Raw genomic sequence first — 20540 nt, 5'->3', positions numbered from 1 at the left:
GCAAATGGTCAAAGCACCCGTGATCAGTCCGAACGTGTGTGATCAAGTGCGTTCTCTGCATTCCATACATTCTTAGTGGAAGTTCAAACGAATGCTGGCTACATACATGCGACGCATGCGTAATAAAAAACTGGAGATTAGGATTTCTGGCTCCTCTTGTCGCCCGCAAAAACGGACACCTCTCTAAGACGGACAACGGACACTTTTGAAACCGTCAAGTGCTCTATACAGTGGAAATACCTCAAAAGGGAAATGTGGGTGCTCAGTACATGACAGTTAATTGCAAAATTTTCATTATTTTGCGGTCTTGCTCCAGTTCCCAGAGAATGTATATACTGTTACGCTCGGACTACAAAGCCGTGAGCGTTAGCTTTATGAATGAACGTTTGATGGCAAAATAAGAAAACGATTCCACTTTTCGGCTACAATGTCCAAGTTTTAGCTGTTTTGTACAAGTTGAGCAGACGTCTTTTTATTACGAATGGCTTCAGCGTTAGTTTCTTAAAAATTACTGGCGTCAGGTTACCTCGGCTCTCTATAGAGCGTTTTCACATGACGTCACGGTGGCCATATTGGTGTTCCAAAACAATGAAACGGCGACCGTGTTGGTGTACCAAGAAAATCCTCGGGGAGTTGAACTCTTTTATCATGTAAATACTTTCTTTTAAATTAGCATAGATGCTGGCCACGTGAGTGAAAACGCTCTATAGGACGGACACCTCTCTAAGATGGGCAGTCAGGGCCGGCTCCGAAGGTGCCCGTCTTAGACATAGTTGACTGTAACTCCATAGTTTTTATTTATAATCAATTTTCATCCACAAAATATATACTACCTCAGTCAGTTACTTGCTAAAACTCGGTTACTACTGCCGCTACTGCCGCAGGGACTGAGCAAAGAACGTGCAAAGACTGAGGCTACGATGTCTTTAAAAGTTGACTGTTTTTTTTTTTAACACATAAATTACATTTTCCGATGTGACTAAAATCGTTGCTTACAACAAGGTAAATATGGGTGAGTCAAATCGAAACATGTCATGTTCATGAAAACAACATCAAATAAGACCTTTTTAAAACTGCAATTTACTTTCTCCTTTCTCGACCCTTTGACTTACGTCTTGTTTTATAAGGTCATCTCGCGAAAGAACACACACACACAAAACATTTGTCGACAAAAACGAACAGAAGTTTCTCATAATATGAGTCGGTATGATGAGGCAACATAAAACAAAATAGCCTAGCGCAGAAGTAACGTCATCAAATTGACGCTTCCGCAAGACTCAGACCAGCAAATATCACTGAATTGGCGGAATGTTTGAATTTTCTTTTTCGAACGCAAAGTTTCAGCAGTACAATTCTTACATAAAATTACTGATTCCTGGGTGCAAACTATATTGTTGACCTTTAAGCAATTGTTGATCACAAGTGTGAAAAGTGAGTTGTTGCGGACTCGCTTACTATAAATTGAAAATCCAGACTGAAGCAAGCTTATAAGCGATTATACCAAAAAAAAAATTAAGGTATTTATTATAATAAGCGTTTTAAGCTAAAACAAATAAGTATTAAATAAAAATGCTGGATTGCAAATCCTAAAGATGCAGCATCTTAGAATAAATAAACTTAGATTTAGACTCTAAACTTTAATTTTGCCTGTCTATCCGGTTACTTACGGCAGCTTTGAGCCGCTTTGAATGACTTAAATTGTTCTTATTGTAGAAGCATCAACCGTCGTTGGCCTTTTTTACTTTTTACGATCTTTACAACATGTAGTTCTTTAAGAGGAGAGATTATGTTCTGCTTTCTTCACAATTTAATTCATTTCAGTCGTAGTTTATTGATCCTCGATTTCCAAAATGCTGTTTTGTTATATGTTGCTATTGTTGTTGATGATGATGTTGATGTTGTTGTTTGTTTATTTTTACTATTGGATCCTTAGTGGTCCTTGAAATCAAGAAGAGAAAAACATCAACATTTACTTCGTTTGTTTTCCAAGACCTTTTACCCTTGGTGCTTTCTTGGGAACAGGCATTTGATCTTCTGGCGATGGCTTTTATCAATTTTATCGATGGGTTCCCAAAACCGCATAAATAAATTTACTAATAAGCATATTATAAATACTATCATAGATAATTTAACCAGTTGTGTAGTTTTTCCAGGCACCTAAAATCAACGCAGCACTCTCTCGTCCAGCGAATATACTTGGTACTACCTACATCTGAGAAAAAAACGGCTAAAATGCTTTTTTTAATTCAGAAAACTTTGCCTTGTACTGGCTTGTAAATACACAAATGTCTTCTGCGTCTAGCGGGCTGGTCCTGAGATATGCAATCTATTTTTAGTAGCGCTTTGCTACGCTATTAAAGAAGCGGAAAAACAAATTTAAATGTGCATCTCAGTGCTATACATAGCAACAGATGACAGTTCACCCCATTTATTTTCATCGATGAGCAACGGGTGTCTAGGATGCTTGTCTTATGAATAATGTGTGCTTGACATCCATGCATCAGGGGCACCCAACGGCAATTTTCGGGAAAATATCTGTTCGGAAGACGATTTGAGATCTAGAATTTTCGGAGCATTTGTTGTAAAATTTCTTGCTTGCCAGCCTCTCCTAGGATTTTCGAACATCTGCAAAATGGTATAATTACTCATTTTTAACGGATTTTGACCCTAAAAAAGGCCACCTAGAATTTTCGGGAGTCTTTTCCTGGCTGAAATTTTCGAGAAGGTAAGTTTTTATCCCTATAATTTTCGGATCACTAGATTTTCAGCTAGGAAATCCGAACAGATGAAAAGTTTTTAGGGGATAAAAATATGCCTATATCTACCGTTTGAATACTAAAATACGTTCAACAATGCTATGTTAAGTGGTTTTGAACTATATCCTCGTTGGGTGCCCCTGATGTATTTGTTTTTCAATAGGACTATATAGCATGGATATCGGGGTGCTTAGCCATGTGCAATGAAACCGAATTGGGAATATAATAGGGATAGATGCTGGTCATTTGTGTTCATTGAAACGGTTTTCGAGGTTTAGTTTCCCCTAAAGAATGGTAAAATACACAGGCGGCATCGAGTCATGTAGAAAATTATTGAAAGAAGTAGTTGCAGGGCAATGTGAGTCTCAACTGTGAAATGAAGTGCATGTGATGATTACAGTCAAACCCCGTTAATACGGACACTGAGTCTGACTGTGTGGGCATAGAAAGTGTCCGTAGCAGGCGGGTTTAGAGAAAAAGTAAGAGCTTTCTTTCCCCAGAGACAAAGCAAATTTTGCCGTAAAAATGGGGTGTCCGTATGACGCGAGTGTCCTTAAAGCGTTTGGCTGTTCTCTGGTGATCAAATTAGGATGCGTGCTTCACTGGCGCACTAATATCACGACCTTTCTTTGACCAATCATGGCTGAGTGTACTCTATTGAAAATTTTGCGAGGCTTTTTTTGCACTCCTACGTAGCTTCTAGACAACAGGTTTAACGTACAATATTCTTAATACCTGGCTACAATATTCTAAATTCTACAATATTCTATTCTGCAATATTCTCAATACCTGGCTTAACGTACGATGTTCAAATCTATTCAATATGTAGCATCCAGCATGACAACCAGAAACTTCTGGTTAAATTAACAATCTTCATACATGTGCACAACATTCATTAGCGGAATACGCGGTATAAACACCCCCAAAAACGCATCCTTATATTTATTTCACTGCGAGAGAATGTATTGCTCTATTTAAGTATCGGGTTGATTCGTGAGGTTTGCGCATAATTGCAGATTAAACTCGAGTTCTCAACGTCAATCACTGACGCAACGGCCGCGCAGTGAACCTTACGGAATTGAAGGGTTATCGCTGATTCATTGCATGATAATTAATGTGTCATATATTGACAGTAAGGAGACATGCATTTGATCGCTCGCGCCTCATCAGATTTGCCGCATGTCTGAAACTAGTAGATACCTACCTAATACCAGATGCAAAGTCAGCCCGCTAACGTCACAATGACACGATAGCCGGCGAAAAATTTGCGCCCAATTTTCTTTTCTTTTCTGGTTTTGTTCACGACCGGCATATTTACCTTCTAATTTTATTTATTTACATTTTGTAAGGAAATGATGCTGCACAATGCGTATCTGGATATTGTTTCGAGTAGGAAGTGTTTAAAAACTCTTGTTTGTAGTTTAAAAAAACCATAGATAGAGGAGGTCCACTGTTCTAACCATGACAAAACTGAACACCAATCAGTTCTTACACCTACAGCAGGTAACTGCAGCGATGACTAAACTATTCCAAACTCAGTGGTTGTTTTAGCATGGCATTCAAGTCCTTTTCACCAAGAAGCGCAGCCTTGTAAACCCCTATCCGTATTATCTGCAATTACGTTGGTGAATGACATGAATAACACATCAGTTGCACTCACTGAAATCTCCACAAGAGTTTGCTCTAAACTTCCTGTCGCTCATGGTGCTGCCCTTATCACCACGAATACAGCAGTTAGTTTGTTGGGAACGATTGGAAACTTGCTCGTGTGCATGGCTTTTGCAACAAACCCCAACCTACGTCGCTCATCTAACTACCTTCTGGTCACCTTAGCAATAGCTGATTTGATGGCAACAATGGTGTGTGAACCGCTCTTTTTGGCAATTCTCGTGAGGAGAACGTTTTCCCATAGCTGCGCACGGAATCTGGAGATCGCTTACTTTTATGTTTCAAATTTCTCGGCGTCAGTTTCAGTAGTGAATATGGCAGTTATTAGCATTGACCGCTTGATTGCCATCGCGTTTCCTTTTCGACACAAAAGCAGAAAGGTGGTTCTAATGATAAGGGGAATGCTAACAGCGAGCTGGATATTAATAATAGCGCTGAATCTTTCTGCTAAGTTCCTTAAAGCACGTCAAGCGATCAGGGGTTTCATCGTTGTGGGGATCTTTACCATCAGCTATGTCATAATCTTTGTGTCTTACATGCTGATTGTCATGTGTCTGGTAAGGCAAAAAAGGAGGAGAAGACACCTTGGTGCTCCATCTGTGAACCTTTCCAGTTATCGTTATGAAGCACGCGTGGCTTTCACATGCGCAATTGTCATCTTTGTTTTTACGCCTTGTTGGTTTCCACTGTTCATAGTGTTCACTGTGACGGGCAAGACGTTGGTAAAGCCGTTTGGATACGTCCATTACTGGATTAGAACCGTAGCTCTGTCAAACTCCGCCATGAACTTTGTCATCTATGGATCAAGAATGCCCAACTTTCGCGATAGCTACATCGCTATTTTTCGAAGGATCGCCAAGTCGCTACGTACATCGCCCTGTAGATCAGACGGAGTAGACTAAAAGTCATGGGACAATTAAAGGAGTAAATTGTACTATTAATTAATTTGCATATGTAAATGAAAAATGAATTAGAATTAAATATTTAAGGTAAGAGACAAACAAAGACGAAAGAAGGAATGGGAAGGAAGCACCGCATCTCGCACTGTTAGAAATCTATCTACTTTTTCCCGGAATATACAATATTCAAAGTATCTTGTGGAGAGCAGAATGTCACAATTCAATTGGGCCTATTGTAAGATATTGCCGAAGTTTAAAATTCGCTATTCCTATCCGACAAGCTTGCTATAATGTATAACAGACTGGCCTCTGTATAGTACACCTTGGCGACTCATGTATATATATATAAGATAAGATGAAGCAGCATATATCTAACAATACATGTATATTATTAAACGCAAAAGCAAATAATAGTCATCACCTATCCGAAGTAGTACGAGTAGAATAAAACCATGTTTTTCAGACCTTTGACGACCACTAGTTGATTTTCTGAAGGATTCACTTAGGGGGGATGCTCAAAATCTAAATTACAGTTGTGCGCAAATGAATACCTATGTAAAAACAAATGAATAAATAAAAGCATTCTAGACAAACAAACCGTGAAACGGCGATGTTCACATCTTTGGCGCAAAAAAGTGAATTCAATCTAGCGCTTATAATTATTTAGCATGGCCTCTTTTAGTGGTCCGAAAAGTCACTGAGTTACTTTTAGTTTTGGTTTCCTTTAGGGGTTTAAGCTTAAATATCGTTTAATCAAACAAGTAGTTCAAGGTCACGTTAAGAAAATGGATTATATTTTATATGCAACAAGCAGTAAAAAAGGGTATTTGACACCTGCGAGACTTTGTGAAACCCAACGGCTTTAATCGACGTAAGTTCAATATATTAAAAAAAAAAGAAGGAAAAAAAAACTTTTTTTAACGTTATGTAATTTGAAACAAAATTAAATTAAGAGTTTTGAAATAACATCTTTCAAACTAAAGTTCATTTAAATACTTCCCGTTTCTAAGTAATTAGCATATAGAACCCAAAGGCCGACTGAATCGGCAATGAAAAATTACACTGCTAATAAACATGCCATCCAAAGAGCAATTATTTAACTTCCACGCATCTTACGCTATAAAATACGTCAGAACATGGAATTCAAGAACGTCTTTTAAGAGGCAAGTTATTATTTAAAGATTTTGAGGCTCTAACAGGGGATTAAATCCTCTCAGTCCCTTGGTCCTGCTCAAAGCTAGATGTTTTGTTTTCTCTAGTTCAATCAATATCATTGTCATTATCATTATCATTATTATTGTTCTTATCATCACTAAATGCAGGGCGTAAACCTAACGGATATATGGAAGTCACAGTATTGATTATTACCTTTATATGTTGGCCTAAAGCAAGAGACCGGAGTTTAGTTTATTGTTATTCTTCCCGATGATTTCATTGAGTGATCATGTCAATTAGTGCAGCACACCGCGAAACACCGCCTATAAATTGATCAATCATCTCTTTCCTGGTATTATCGCGAAATTTATAAAATGTGCCATTTGGGTTAAGTGGACGGTTTACTTCAACTACAGTATTACCTCGAAACAGGAAAAAAATTCTTAAGAGGTGATGCGTAAGCTGCAAGGAAACCACAAAAAAACCCATCAAAATAATCAACAAGATTGAATATATTGATAACCGATTTGCATTGGTCAGTTCACTTCCATTATGCTTGGTTATTGAAATGTTAATCTCTAACCATTTTGAGCAGGTGCATGAATAATTTTTGCCATATGCACGGTATGTCCTTGCTCAAACTATTCAAAACAATTCTAAATGGATTAATAGGAAATCTAATTTCATTCCAACAGTATTTGACATGGACAAGTTCGGGAAAATCCGTCCACACCACTGAAAAGAGCGCCTTAAAATTAGTAAAATTCCAAGTTTAAAAGTGATTTGTTAAAAGCTAATTCAGTTCAGTTTAATTGTTATTGTTTTGCCATAAGTTGTACAAAAGCAAGGAAAAAAAAGCTGATTATTTAAACTCTCATGGCGAGGAAGCCCAAGAGAAGCCACCGGGCTTGTAAAGAATGGGCTCCCTCAGTTAAATAATCAGAACAAAATATTATCATAATTACACATGGAAAAATCAATGGTAGAGAGAGCTACAGTAAAACATAAAATATATTAGGCAGTCGTACTGATCATAGTTAGGCCAAAAAAAGCGAAATGACAAAAAAGAAAAAAAGAAAAAGAAAAAAAAAGGAATAAATAAACACTTCACACTAGCTGCCCAAACGTGTGTAAAAACGTGTGTAAATTTTCGCAACTTTGCGGGGCAATATCTTCGCTCGCTAAAGACGTATCACTTTCAAATGTGACTATTTTACTACTTTTAAGGGGCTCTTTCCACTGGTGCCGACGGATTTTCCCTAACTGGTCCACATAAAAAGTGAAAAAAACCGTGAAAAGGAGTATTTTCAACAAAGGGAATTTGTTTTCCGTGACTAAGTCGGTATCGGTCGAGTAACAGTTAGAGCAGCTGCGGTTTTCTGTAAATATTTTGATAATGCTGGGGTAGAATTTCGCGCTGTCATGCTCGATCATCAACAGTTTCGAAGGATATACATTTGGTGGAACGTAATTGCCTCTTCCGCGCGACTCGGGCGGCATAACGATAGCAACTGGATATAGGCAATAGTCCACCGTTCTCGAAAGTCATCACTGTCTCTTCTTTTCTGCCGATTTTCACGATGGATAACTTGAATTACTCAAACACAAGCAACGCAAAAGGCACTAACAACTCAGGGGACGACTGTTCTCTTGAAGCCGCTCATGGCATTAGCCTCCTCACAAGTAACTTGCTGGTGTGTATAATAGGCTCACTTGGCAACTTACTGGTGTGTGTGGCTGTTGGAACAAATCCTCGTCTTCGGCGAAGCTCGAATTTCCTTTTGTGCAGCTTAGCGATCGCTGATTTGATTGTCACCATGGTATGCGAGCCAATTTTTGTCGCCGTTCTTGTCAAGAAAACATTTTTCAACGACTGCGCACTGAGCATTGAAGTCCCCTACCTTGCGTTGTCAAGACTCTCTTGCACTGCCTCCGTTGCACACATGGCTGCTATCAGTGTTGATCGTTTTATCGCCGTTGTATTCCCTCTACGCCACAGATATGTCATGGGGAACCACGCAGTAACGAGTATGTTGGTAATGTCTTGGACGCTGCCAATTTCAGTTCTCCTCATAGATCGATTCGTTCCAGAGTCTTTCCCCAAGGGATTCCTAGCTCTGGGCATGTTCACTTTATTTTACCTTACCATATTTATGTCCTACTCCCTCATTGTGATCGCGTTGCTTAAAAACAGAAAGAAGAGAAACAAATTACGAGCTCGATCTCAAACTGGCGAAGACAATTTCCGTGTTGAGGTTCGCGTAGCGTTCACACTGGCAATTGTCATTTCGGTATTCACTGCCTACTGGATCCCGTTTTTCTTCTTCTTTACGGCAACTGGTAAACTTTCTTTGAAGCGTTATGGTTCTGCACACATGTGGATCAGGACATTGGCGCTGTCCAATTCTGCAATGAACTTCCTCATTTATGGACTAAGGCTTGAAAGCTTTCGCGAAAGCTTCGTTTCAATTCTCCGAACGGTTTTTAAAAAGTTCACCGCATTGTGCAAGCGGAAAAAAATTTCCCACACAGTTGGATACCGTGTACAGTAAGCGACATTACCTAAAAAAAAAAAACAGTCATGTCAGAGGCCCTTTTTCACCAACAGTGGCTCACCAAACACTTATCAAGCACGCTTAGACATGGACTACGAGTGTATATCTAGTTAAAGGGGCTGTGTCACGGCAGTCCAGTTCATTTTGTTTAATTTTGCCAATTACTCGCCCTCTATCGCTATGGAACTTAAAGTAAGCAAAGAAATTACATGTAAATGACAAAATCAGAGATCCGAGACAAACAAATATGTCTCCTGAGCATTATTTTTTAAGTTGCAAGCAGCAGAGATCAACTTTGAACAACTGTTAGGCTGAACAGTTTTCAAAAATCCTGATTTCAATCCGTTTCAATCTTCTTCAGTTTTTCCCATCCGTGGCATCTGTTGTTTCTGTTATGTTATTTTAACGTTCCTTTAAAGTCTTAAGCGGTTATTTTTATGTTTCTCTTAATTTAACGGGCATTTTGTAATTTCCTAATTTGGCTGAATTTTGTGACACAGCTCCTTTAATAAAGAGAAGATGGTAAGGAATACTACCATATACGTCTTCTAAATGTCTCAAAGAGAATCCGTTATAGACAGGTAGTTTCGAGATGACATTGAGTTAAAGCAGGAGCCTACAACTTGGTTATGCGGTCCTGGTCAAAGTCGCTCAATAATTAACCAAAACTCTCTTTACGCTACATGAAACAGTTACCATTTTCTACGTTAGTTAACTATGTACAAGGTATTCCTTTCTGATCTAGAGGGGAATATAGGAGGGTTGCATACAACATCTTAGCTGAGCAGCCTCGGCTAGGCTGATAAATAAAGATGGCCGCTTTTAAATTGCGGATTTATTCATCATTTTACCTGACGTCTCAATCCGCTCAGTGCGACCATCTTTCACATTAAGTTAGGTATTTAGATAGGTGTAGCTTGAACATAAGAGGCAGAATGGCCGAATGATCAGCTCGTTGGACTGGCAATCCAGCGGGCCCGGGCCTCAGTGGAGTCTCGCCTTGGCCACTTGCTGGATTTGTTCTCGGTCGTCCCGAGATTAAATCCTCGGCCATGCCAAGTCCTAAATAGGAAACTAGTTGCCTCCTGTCAATTGAGTTTTTTGATCCGGTTATGCGTTATCACGAAGATCAACGATCGTCGTCTTCGTCTATTCTGCGAATGCTTGGCAATCTCCAAAAATAGGAACATTTGACAATTTCCTGAGTATTCTCAGGAATTCCCGAGATTTTTCAGAAATTCATTTAACCGTTACCACGCAAGTCTTGCAAAAACTAGCACATTGAAGCTTGCAAGGCTTGGACTGAACTTCTGCTATTTCTAAGCTTAACTATTTACAGATAATAACACTACAATAGAGGACAAAATAAAATACAACGTTACCCGCAGCGGTACACGCTCGCCTGGTGCGAGACCAATCTCGTCATTACTACAGTATTCGTATTTTGTTGTTCCCGTAGGGCGAAGGATTAAACCTTTTTGGCAGCAGATTATACTCAAAGAAAGAAAATCGCCGTTGTACTTACATTTTCTAGTCGCAAAACACATATTTGATAGCGGATGCCTGACCTCGATTTGCACGGATCCGTTCCTCCAAAGCCTCAGTCGCTGACGATACATATACCTGATAAACATTTTGTTTAGTGATGAAAACAAAGTATAGGTGTCCGCAGAGTTGACATATAAGGGTTTAAAGCATCATATAGAGTAGTCAAGACCGGTTACTACTTTCAAGACCGTCTCCTGCAGTACACTCTGTTTACGGCCGCCAAAAATCAGTTTTAAAAACAACAATGGGGCGCTTTGTCATGGTTTCGCCACGTGATCCCGGGGCGCAAAGTACTTTTCTATCGCGCGCGAGGGTCGTGTGTGTTTAAAGACTATGTACTGCTGTAGGTAAAATAGCGAATTATATAATAGTCTCACTATAGTGTGCAATGTGTGTTATGATTTTAAGTTATTTGGATAAAAAGTCGACGGACATAGGACTTTATAAGACTCCAAATAAAGTATTGTCTTGTCTTGTCTTGTCTAAAGTACTTCAGTGCGACACTTTTGTTGAAAAACTTATGAAAGGAAGATGACGGTATACGGCAGAATTTCAGTTTTAGCCCTGGTTTTCATGCAATAAAAAAAAGAGGTGAGTTAGCTTGCAATTGCAACTTCTATTTATTATTCAGCTCAAGGCTTATTTTAGATAACTCCCTGTTCATATAGTATCCGATTCCGGGACTTCTACAAGGTTAACTGCGGATTTGTGTCAAAATTTGATAATAAAGGGTGTAAATTATATAATTTCAGAATTTGTTTTTCGTTCAAAATGTTTGAATTAAATAATGCTAACAGCTGCATGTCCACTTAAGGGCCTGTTTACATGGAAGTGGGGGACCCCAGGTAGGTGAGGTAACCCGCCTGTGCATACAATCTCTCATTTTAATGTGATGACGTTTACATGTTAGGTGGGGTAACCCGCCACATGTTACCTCACCTACCTGGGGTCCCCCACCTTCGTGTAAACAGGCCCTTGGAATAATGTGCTTTGAACCGATACAGGTCGATGATTACTTATTGATCTTTCATTATTCACACTTCCACGTTACGTTGTGAACTGATCGATAGGGTATATGCGTGCATTTGGGGGAATAACTGTTTGTTTGAAATTTAATTCCGAGAAATATCAGGTCCACACTGATTATATGATTGTAACAACTTATTTTTCAAAATAATTTAATTTAAAATATACGTAAAGGTCGATATAGATTGATTTAACAAGGTACTGAGTCGGACACGACAAGGGTTTAAACATTAACTTGGGTTTAATTAATATATCAACGAAAGACACACTGCAAAGTGAAGGGCGTAACGATTTCAGAAATTGGATGTTTGATTTATGCGCGAACTTCTTCAGATTGTCTTTTTTAAAAATTACTTTATTTAATTTGTATTTACGCAAGAGCAAATATGGCTCTTGATTCACATTACTCTCGAGAACTGTTAGGAATCCACGAAAAAGTTGAAATTCTGGTAGATGCGCTCTTAGATGATTTATTTTACAATTTCATAGAGGGTCTTCATAATGTCACAGGATTTGGCAACAGTTCTCAAGAAATCCTGACCAAGTTTTCCCTTTACTTGTCTTTAGCTGTTCTTTACTTCTACAAAAAAAGTAGTTTCACCTTATTTTCATCCAAGGGGTAGTGTAGTTTTTGGAATTTATTATTTTTCCCTCTTTGTCTGTAACACACCTGAATGAGGACTCAAACTGAAGGCAGTGCAATAACTGCTGCAGGGAAGGACCCAGGATTTTTTTTAGGAGGGGGTGCGCTCTTCTCTTGCTCTACTTCTACACCAGTGAACCACATTTTTTTTTTCTTTTTGCAGAATGCCAGTTGTATTAGAAAACCGCAGGTCATCTCAGAGGGGGGGGGCGCACCGCTGCGTTCTCCCCCCATGAAAAAAGAATTTAAAAAAACACACGAAATAATTACCCCTTTATTTGCCTAAGCTTTGTTGTTAGAAACTAAGGTAAAGTTTAAATTACATCACACGAGGATAAGAACTTAAGAATATCAACATTTGTAAAATCAAAAGAGAATGATCTCTTGGCAAAATTTATTTAGCTTCTAGTACATGAAGAGATGCTCGAACTACGAGATTTGACCATGCCACTCAATCATCCAACGCAACTCTGCCAGGATAAGTTCACAATCAAGAATGAAGAATTAAGAATCTCAATCATCATTTCTTGTCGTATTAAAGGTGTTAAGAAGTAAAACCGTAAACAACTCTGACAACTCTTCTACTCGACCACAGCCACCACACTTTTTTAATAACACGGAGAATTAATTTTGGGCCTTTCACTTGAAAATATAAACTCTGTTACATACGTATTGGAGGGTTGGCCCTTCTTTTAGTCTTGTGGGTCTTCCAAACAGAAACATAGTTTGATAGACTGCATCTAGAGAGATGAAGTGAGGGCATCGGAACAACGACTGTTTACGATCAATGTTCACTGGTCTCGTTCTTAGCGTAGCAAACCGCATGTAATGACAAACGCAAGACCAGAAGAAAGGAAAACGTAAGCTCCACATTACCGCGGAAAAAAATTGGTTGTCGCAAAGAAACCAATGACCAACAGGACCAAAAGCGAATTCACTTCACACTCTCGAATCGCTGCGAAGACCAAATTCTTGTTGTTGTTCCCAGCCTGTTCCGCGCAAGCTCGCTTCAGTTCTCGAATGATTGACAGATTTCTTAACTGGGGCGATCATAGAAAGCCGAAAAGCGGCAAGATCAAAGGTTGTTGCCTGCCCTCCCTGTTTTCATCCATACGATTGTTTTAAACTGTTTTCATCTGCTCATTTTCTACTTTGACTCTTATCTGTCTTCAGAAGTTGCTGACTATCCGACAATCGAATTGAAATTCATTATCTTCGGGCCCTTTAAATTTCAGGAATTAATGCAGGTCTTCTTCACTTCTTTGCATAGATAGCTCTAATAGACATTGTTGTATGCGTGAAGCATATTTCAAAACTGATAACGTTATTATGACGTCATGACACGTCATGAGCTGCGGTCACGTCATCATGCCACTGCAGGTGTACGAGGCTGATGACGTACGACAAAGCTGCTCCATTTCACTGCGACGGCGATAATAGCTTTCGCGTTATAGCCTCCCAAGATCAGAAACAAAACAAAACAAAACAAAAAAAAACAACGACAACAACGGTTGATGTCCTTTTTTTTAGGATGGGATAGGGAACGTTTTACGGCACAGATGGCAAAAGCTGAGGGTGTGGTAACGTCGCAGCTGTACTTAGGGCAAAGCGAAGAACGAAGGCCAGGTCATTATAATCGTTGCCATTTACACGAACTCTATATGATATCGCCAATTTAGAGGAGAACTTGAAGGGCTCTATATATTCAGCCAAAACAATACCTCCGACCCCTTCTTTTTTTTTAAATGTGGAGATCGCTAATTCGACTGGGAAGTAATTTATCCAGCAGAGGGAACTGCTTGAACCACCTAAGTTTTGAGTACGAACTGCTGCAGTCTAGAGTCAAAGCACAGAAGGAACGGGTCTTTGAAACAGTTGCGTGACCAAATGCCTCTTTGTTTCATGATTCCATGGAATCGAGCTGGTAAACATTCAAACATTCTATAAATAGACTATATATGCGACTTACAAATTAAAATAGAAAATTATGCATTCATCTCCCTCTCACTTTATATTATATTAGCTCTTCATATTCAAATAGCTACGTGTATTTCTAGCGAAAAGACGCACTGGAGACTCTATTTTTAGCTTTTTGGGCCGGGGTAGTGATTTCATCATAAAGGCAGCATTACGTAACTAAGGACTGGTCCTCCCAGTTGTGGCGTTTTAACATTGACAACCGCTAAAGAAAAAAGTTTAAAAATTTTCAGTTCAGGTTCAAGAAACACGGCCGGTGAAAGATTAACGGTTGATAAACGAAGACTTGCATCCCTTTCACTGAACAATTGCACTGCTTTAGGTCAGTCACAACACTCACAGTGCTCAAGTTGACGCATGCACGTTCTTGGTTTTGCCTCAAAACTTTGTATTGGTTGACGTAAACAGTTGTTTAGAACTTAATATCCTTTTCATCTCAAGGTCACAAGCTTGTATATAAAAACGAAATTTAAGTTAAAGTTTTTAATTTGCTCCATAACTTTTCTGCGCCCGTTATATCAACTTCGTTTAATTCTTTTGAAATCGAGGTACCTTAACTTCTTCCGTTTACTGAACAAAGGATAGAAAAGCCTTACTGATTATCTTGTTGTGTATCATATCGTATTATATATCATATCAGACCCTGAAGCAAGCACAGAGATGAACGTCTATTTGGTAAACAAAAGTTATCTCAGTACCAACCTCTCGGAAAATGATTGTTCGCTTCCTTTTGCTCATGGTGTTAGTCTCATCGCAGTGAATGCTACGGTGGGTTTGTTTGGAACTCTTGGCAATTTGCTGGTTTGTGTAGCTGTTGCTTCAAATCCTTGTCTTCGACGTAGCTCCAACTTCCTCCTTGTCAGCTTAGCTATAGCTGATTTAATCGTCACCATGGTATGCGAACCTCTCTTCCTGGTGATCCTCGTCGATAGGACCAATTATAACAGCTGCGCGTGGAAAGTAGAGTTTGTCTTCGCTTTACTCTCCAATCTCTCGGCTTCTGTGTCCGTCTCTCATATGGCCGCAATCAGCATTGATCGCCTTCTCGCTGTTATCTATCCCCTACGCCACAAAAGTATTATGGAGACCTTCGGATTGAAGGCTCTTTTAATCATCAGCTGGACTTCAGTCGCTGCGATTTTTGCTTTGGTCCAAGGAATACCAGATGTGTCAGTCACAGTTAGATTACGAATCAATTTGGTAGCATTCACACTATGCTATACCATTGTACTCATATCATACACTGCGATTGTGATATCTCTAGTCAGACAACGAAAACTGAGAAACCAACTCAGAAATGGATCTTCTAATAACCCAACCCCTCGCCGCATGGAACTGCGCGTGACCTTCACCCTCGCGATTGTCATCATCGTCTTTACAGCTTGCTGGTTTCCACTGTTTGCTATCTTTGCTGCAGCCGGTAAATTAGTCGTGAAGTTGTATGGTACTGTGCATATGTGGGTGAGGAGTGTCGCTCTTTCAAATTCCGCCATGAACTTTCTTATTTATGGGTCAAGGATGAGAAATTTTAGTGACGCTTACACCACCATTTTTCGGAAAGCTTTCGGTTTTGTTGAGAGTCATATATCTTCCCTAAAAAGTCTGCAATGCAAGAAGCATTTGTCAGGCTGTTTTACCCAAACCTCCCATTCAAAGCAAGTATTTGACACTCGCTTGTGATCAAACGTGAGGGCGAATCATTATATTTTTAATTTATTGTTTCTTTTTTTCAGTTTCGCTTTTGTCTTGTTATGAATATGTGCAATGCAATACTGTAAGCAATGACTAACGCCATAAAATAACAATTTTTTTGAAGTTAGAAGTACCTTGTGAAGCCCGAGAGAATTTTATTCGAGTGGTTACTCAGAATTTCAACCACGAATCACAATTCACAGCCACACCCTGCCAACCACTATGTGTAAATGTACTTAATTTAAATGAAGATATGATCGTCGCGGTAGTAATAACAATTTAACCAACTGGAAACTATCCAGAAAAAAAAGGGCCTTCTACGGAATTCGAACCCATTTCGTCTCTGCCCTGGCGCTGCATTGCTCTACTAATTATAAATGAGCTATGAAAACCCGATACATTGGGAGCTGACCAACCTAATGAGTTCCTCTTTACCCGAAAAAGGTTTGATAAACTACCTTTGTATAACCATTTTGTCTTGAAATTAAAATTTTGTTCTTATCGTTATGGTTATTGGAATACTTAGAAGTTTTACTAAGTTTACTTTAGGAAAGTACTGCTTATTAGCATTCACGTCGATGTTTACATTGCACGATTTCATCCTTAGACTCTGAGAAGAGAACCACGTTTTACGGCAAAATAATAGTAATAAAAATTCTCAGTAGCTTTCAATTCAATGATCACCTTTAGGACATCCACGGACACAAACGTTAGGTTTAATAAACAGTCTTACAGGGAATTACTGTTATTTTTTTATTTAGCTACGAAAGGTTATTTGAAGTTTTACCACATAGAGACTTCATAGTCTTCGTAGACAAACATCGAATTGAAAATAGCTGCTGAGGCACCCTATAAATCATACATAAAGCACAATAGATAGTAAAATGGAAGAAAACTACTGTATGGTTGCTTTCTGAATCTATGCACTTATGATCTGAATAGCTAGACTGAGCGTATAAAAAACACAACAAACTGCATGGTGTTCATGATGCCGATTTGATAAACGTCTATCGAGACAAGATAAAACGGAACAGCCTTATTAAAAATCATCTGTTTTGTTTTTTTTTTTTCCTAAATTGGCACCCAGCTAAAGCATTCTGGTTTACAAAACAATCATTTAGGGTGGAATGTACACTACATTCGAATTGTAGACGAGCTTATATTAAGCACCACAATATAATGGCATGGAATCGGCAAGGGTTAGAATGTCATATAGGGGAAACAATAAATCCATTAAAATAACAACTAAGCTTGCTTAAGACGGCATACCATACATTAAGAAAGTACTCAAGTGACTAAAAAAAAATAGAAGTTCCTTGCATGCTTTATAACAAAAAAATCAACGAATTTCCAACTTTGGAAGAATATGTTTTACACGTCAGGTTGTCCGTGTTAAAACTGACTACTAAGAAAACGTCGTTTGAGTTTTTGTCAGTCCAATTGTATTATTATAATAGTTGTTATTTTTTATCATGACTCCGTGTGGCGACTAGTACTTATGACAACAAATATTTCGAATTTATCGAGTTAAGCGGGACCATGTCTGCCGAGATTGGCTTAATTTTTGACTTTAATTTTTTCGACCTCAGAGTCTTCTTTTTCTTCCGCTTCTTTACTTTCCTTGTTTGATGAAAAGTTCCCTTGCCTCCTCCGCAGCTTTCTGTATAAGAAGATAAAGTTTTTTCTTCAGCTACATTATTGTACTTAATGGAGTCACACTCCATTTTCTTCGGAACAGTGTTTCCTGTTGGACGTTCATTCTTCAGGCAGTTGCTAGACGGTGGTTTTCGTACGCGGACAGGAATAACAGGAAGAAAGTTAACCTCACTGTTCGTAGGTCCCAGGCCGGCGTGTATCGCTAAAGATGCGCGCAGCCTTGATATAATAGCCTGCATACCTTTTACCTCTGGGACAATCGTTGGTGATCTAACTCCAGAGAGAGACGGAGTCCAGTGCGACATGGCACGAGTTCTTGGCGTTGAAGTGCTAGCACTGATAGATTCGGAGTAACATAAATCGGAAGAACTATTATTTACACGGTACAACGGTGATTCACAGCCCCTGGAAAACTGAGAGAGTCTTGCAGCTTTTTCATAATTTTTGTTGATAACTTCTTGGTACTCTTGGTAGACTGGATGGCGAGCATTGCCCCTGTAGGCCCTAATAACAGGTCTTCCCTTTCGGTCTATGCCATGAACGAGTGTGAGAAGCTGCGGGTTGTCTTTATCCAGTTCCCCACCGCGCCACATTTCATTATAGACTGACTGTATTCAGTGCTGAATGCTATTGGCGCAGGATAGGGGATTGATGATATAAAGCAGATGTCCTCTCACAATGCTTTCATCCTTCAAAAATTGATTCGTATATGATTCCGACCTTGGCGTGCAGAAAAAAAATATTCAGATCAATGGCCCAACTTTATAAACGCCGCAGTGCATTCCAATGTTGTTTAGACATATAGACGGATTACTGGGGGATTCCTACCCGTGTCGCGTTCCACTATTCCTTTCCTTGTATAGGCTTGGTCACCAGGAGACAGGACTTGCCAACAGCTTTCTTATCGAACGTTTTCGCGTTAACAGACCGAATGTTGACAATAGCATATTGAGTTATGCCCGTTCATCTTCAAAAGACAAACAAAAAACAGTGAAGATATATTTATATATTCCTGATCACTGAGACTGAGTGAAAATAAGAACCCGAGTGAAAAAACTATTTCGTGGAAGTAACAAAAGCCTAGAAGATTATGTTGACGCTAAGCCAAGTAGCGGTGTAATCGGCTTTAAGGCAAAATTCTTTTTCGTAATGTTATTGGCTGTTGAAACAGGGATAGTCAACACTCACTGCAAAACACGTCTGAAAAACAGACAAAACAATGCAAGCGGGGTAATCTGGGGTGAAAAGAGATATTACTTCACTTTGAATAGTAATTACACTTGAGCGACCATTCTTAAGATAATTGTATACAAAATAGGCGGAACGTTTCATCTTGAAAAGAAATCCTTTGTCTTTTTAGCCAAAGTAATTATTTATCTGTTATAGGTGATAATTGCGAGCTGGAACTCCAATAAAACGGGCCGCTAAGCTTAGCATTATTGGTTTTGTCGACCTGAACTTTAATTATTAAGTACTGCAAACAAGCGCTGGTGTTGGTATTATAGAATTTATTGAAAAAAACAAAAAGGACGTGAGGTTAAGGTATGGCAGTGACGTCATTGATTGTTTGACGCAATTGCAAGTGGTGCTTATCGAGCCTAGCAGTTACTGTCACTAAAAAGGATCAACATTGACCAAATAGTAATCATACGTTATTTTCCATGTTGTCATTATTTATCTGGCCTGTCTAGCTTTGTAACTGAAACGAAACTCCAACAATGTGGATGTGGAAAATCGAACTTGACATTTTGCCCATAGCATTCTTATCGAAGCTTGTCATTTTCTGAAAGCCCAGAACTTTCGCACTCTTTACGCATTAATATTCATTTCTGTTCTGGCCTTCCGAGGCGAAGTTTCCTTACTAAAATAAGATCAAGAGGTCCATATCGTACTGTCATTAAATAAAACAGCACTAATAATCGTAAAATACAATATTAGAAGTAAATGGAATACACTCCTCCTGATTGGAATGGGGAGACAATTGTAGATATCTTGGCCCAAAGTGAAATATGTCCGCTTTCGATTAACCCGCCTCAGACCTGGTCTATACTGATATAACCGAGTGACAATTTAGATCAATGGAGTGTCGACCTTCCTCTGCTGCAGATAACTCAACGTAACGGATGAAAAATGATCGACTGTGAGAGTTGTCCTTTTTGGTATAACATCCCAAAGCCGTTAATTTACCGGAGTAGGTGCGAATTTCTAGTGAATCGCGAGAAAAAGGTGCAGCTAAGCTAGCTGTGAAGCTGTGATTGGCTTCGAAGTGAAAGGCTGTTCCCATAGTCCCACAAGGGACCGCACTGGAACCCTGTCTATGTCTTGTCATGATGATAAATAATCTTTAAGTAGAAAACAAATTAAACCTTTCTGGAAATAGGTAAACCACTCTCATGACGTCCGGTACCAAAGAATGAAGATGAGCTCTATGCAGATCTGTACGCGTAGATGAGCTTTTTACGGCAGTCTGAAGCTGCTCGTTTTAGCTCAACGAGTGTTTAGTAAATGTAAAGAGCTGAAATCAGGTAGTACTATAGATACTATCGCTAATCCGCACTTATCGCTTATCAGCGATAAGTGAATCGACATTGTCTTGTCCGCAAAGCTGTGGAAAACCTACTGAAGGTGACTGAAACGTGCTTACAAAACAGCTACCTGAACTTGTTAAAACAGTTTTTCCAGCCAAATTACGCGCTGCTTTTATACGCGTCCTGCGCTTTGTCCTGGATAAGAGTTTTCCATAATGTTTTGTCGTACTTAACCTTTTTTAATGATAGGAACGATTGCAAAAGCTCACTGGGGATGGATACAGCCTGAGTTATCTTATTATACTAAGACTGTGTAAAATTCTATTCAAACAAATTGTAGGGCACCAAAGCTATAAGCTTCATGAATTGTTGCCTCCATTCACTTAACGGGTCTGCCAACTACACTTAAGCCGGCAATACTGACTTCAAACTACCAA

The 20540-nt window shown here is 39.1% G+C and overlaps 3 protein-coding genes across 3 annotated transcripts; all 3 read left to right on the top strand.

The window, feature by feature from the left end:
* The first annotated feature begins 4390 nt into the window (after positions 1-4390).
* Positions 4391-5326, top strand: LOC140941186 (adenosine receptor A2a-like). Its single transcript, XM_073390198.1, has one exon. The coding sequence runs from the start codon at positions 4391-4393 to the stop codon at positions 5324-5326; it is 936 nt and encodes a 311-aa protein (XP_073246299.1).
* A 2725-nt stretch (positions 5327-8051) lies between these two features.
* On the top strand, positions 8052-9030 carry LOC140941088 (melanocortin receptor 5-like). The gene has a single exon (XM_073390088.1). The coding sequence runs from the start codon at positions 8059-8061 to the stop codon at positions 9028-9030; it is 972 nt and encodes a 323-aa protein (XP_073246189.1). The 5' UTR covers positions 8052-8058.
* Positions 9031-14887: 5857 nt separating this feature from the next.
* LOC140940993 (histamine H2 receptor-like) lies at positions 14888-16374 on the top strand. Its single transcript, XM_073389977.1, has one exon. It carries the CDS (start codon positions 14888-14890, stop codon positions 15905-15907), a length of 1020 nt encoding a protein of 339 aa, XP_073246078.1. The 3' UTR covers positions 15908-16374.
* Positions 16375-20540: the final 4166 nt, after the last annotated feature.

The sequence above is a fragment of the Porites lutea genome, chromosome 1 (genome assembly GCF_958299795.1).
Source record: "Porites lutea chromosome 1, jaPorLute2.1, whole genome shotgun sequence".
Classification (NCBI taxonomy): Eukaryota; Metazoa; Cnidaria; class Anthozoa; order Scleractinia; family Poritidae; genus Porites; species Porites lutea.
This window is presented reverse-complemented; position numbering and strand designations above follow the sequence as displayed.

Coding starts and splice junctions, on each gene's coding strand:
- LOC140941088 (XM_073390088.1), top strand. CDS start 8,059: ATGGATAACTTGAATTACTCAAACACAAGCAACGCAAAAGGCACTAAC.
- LOC140941186 (XM_073390198.1), top strand. CDS start 4,391: ATGAATAACACATCAGTTGCACTCACTGAAATCTCCACAAGAGTTTGC.
- LOC140940993 (XM_073389977.1), top strand. CDS start 14,888: ATGAACGTCTATTTGGTAAACAAAAGTTATCTCAGTACCAACCTCTCG.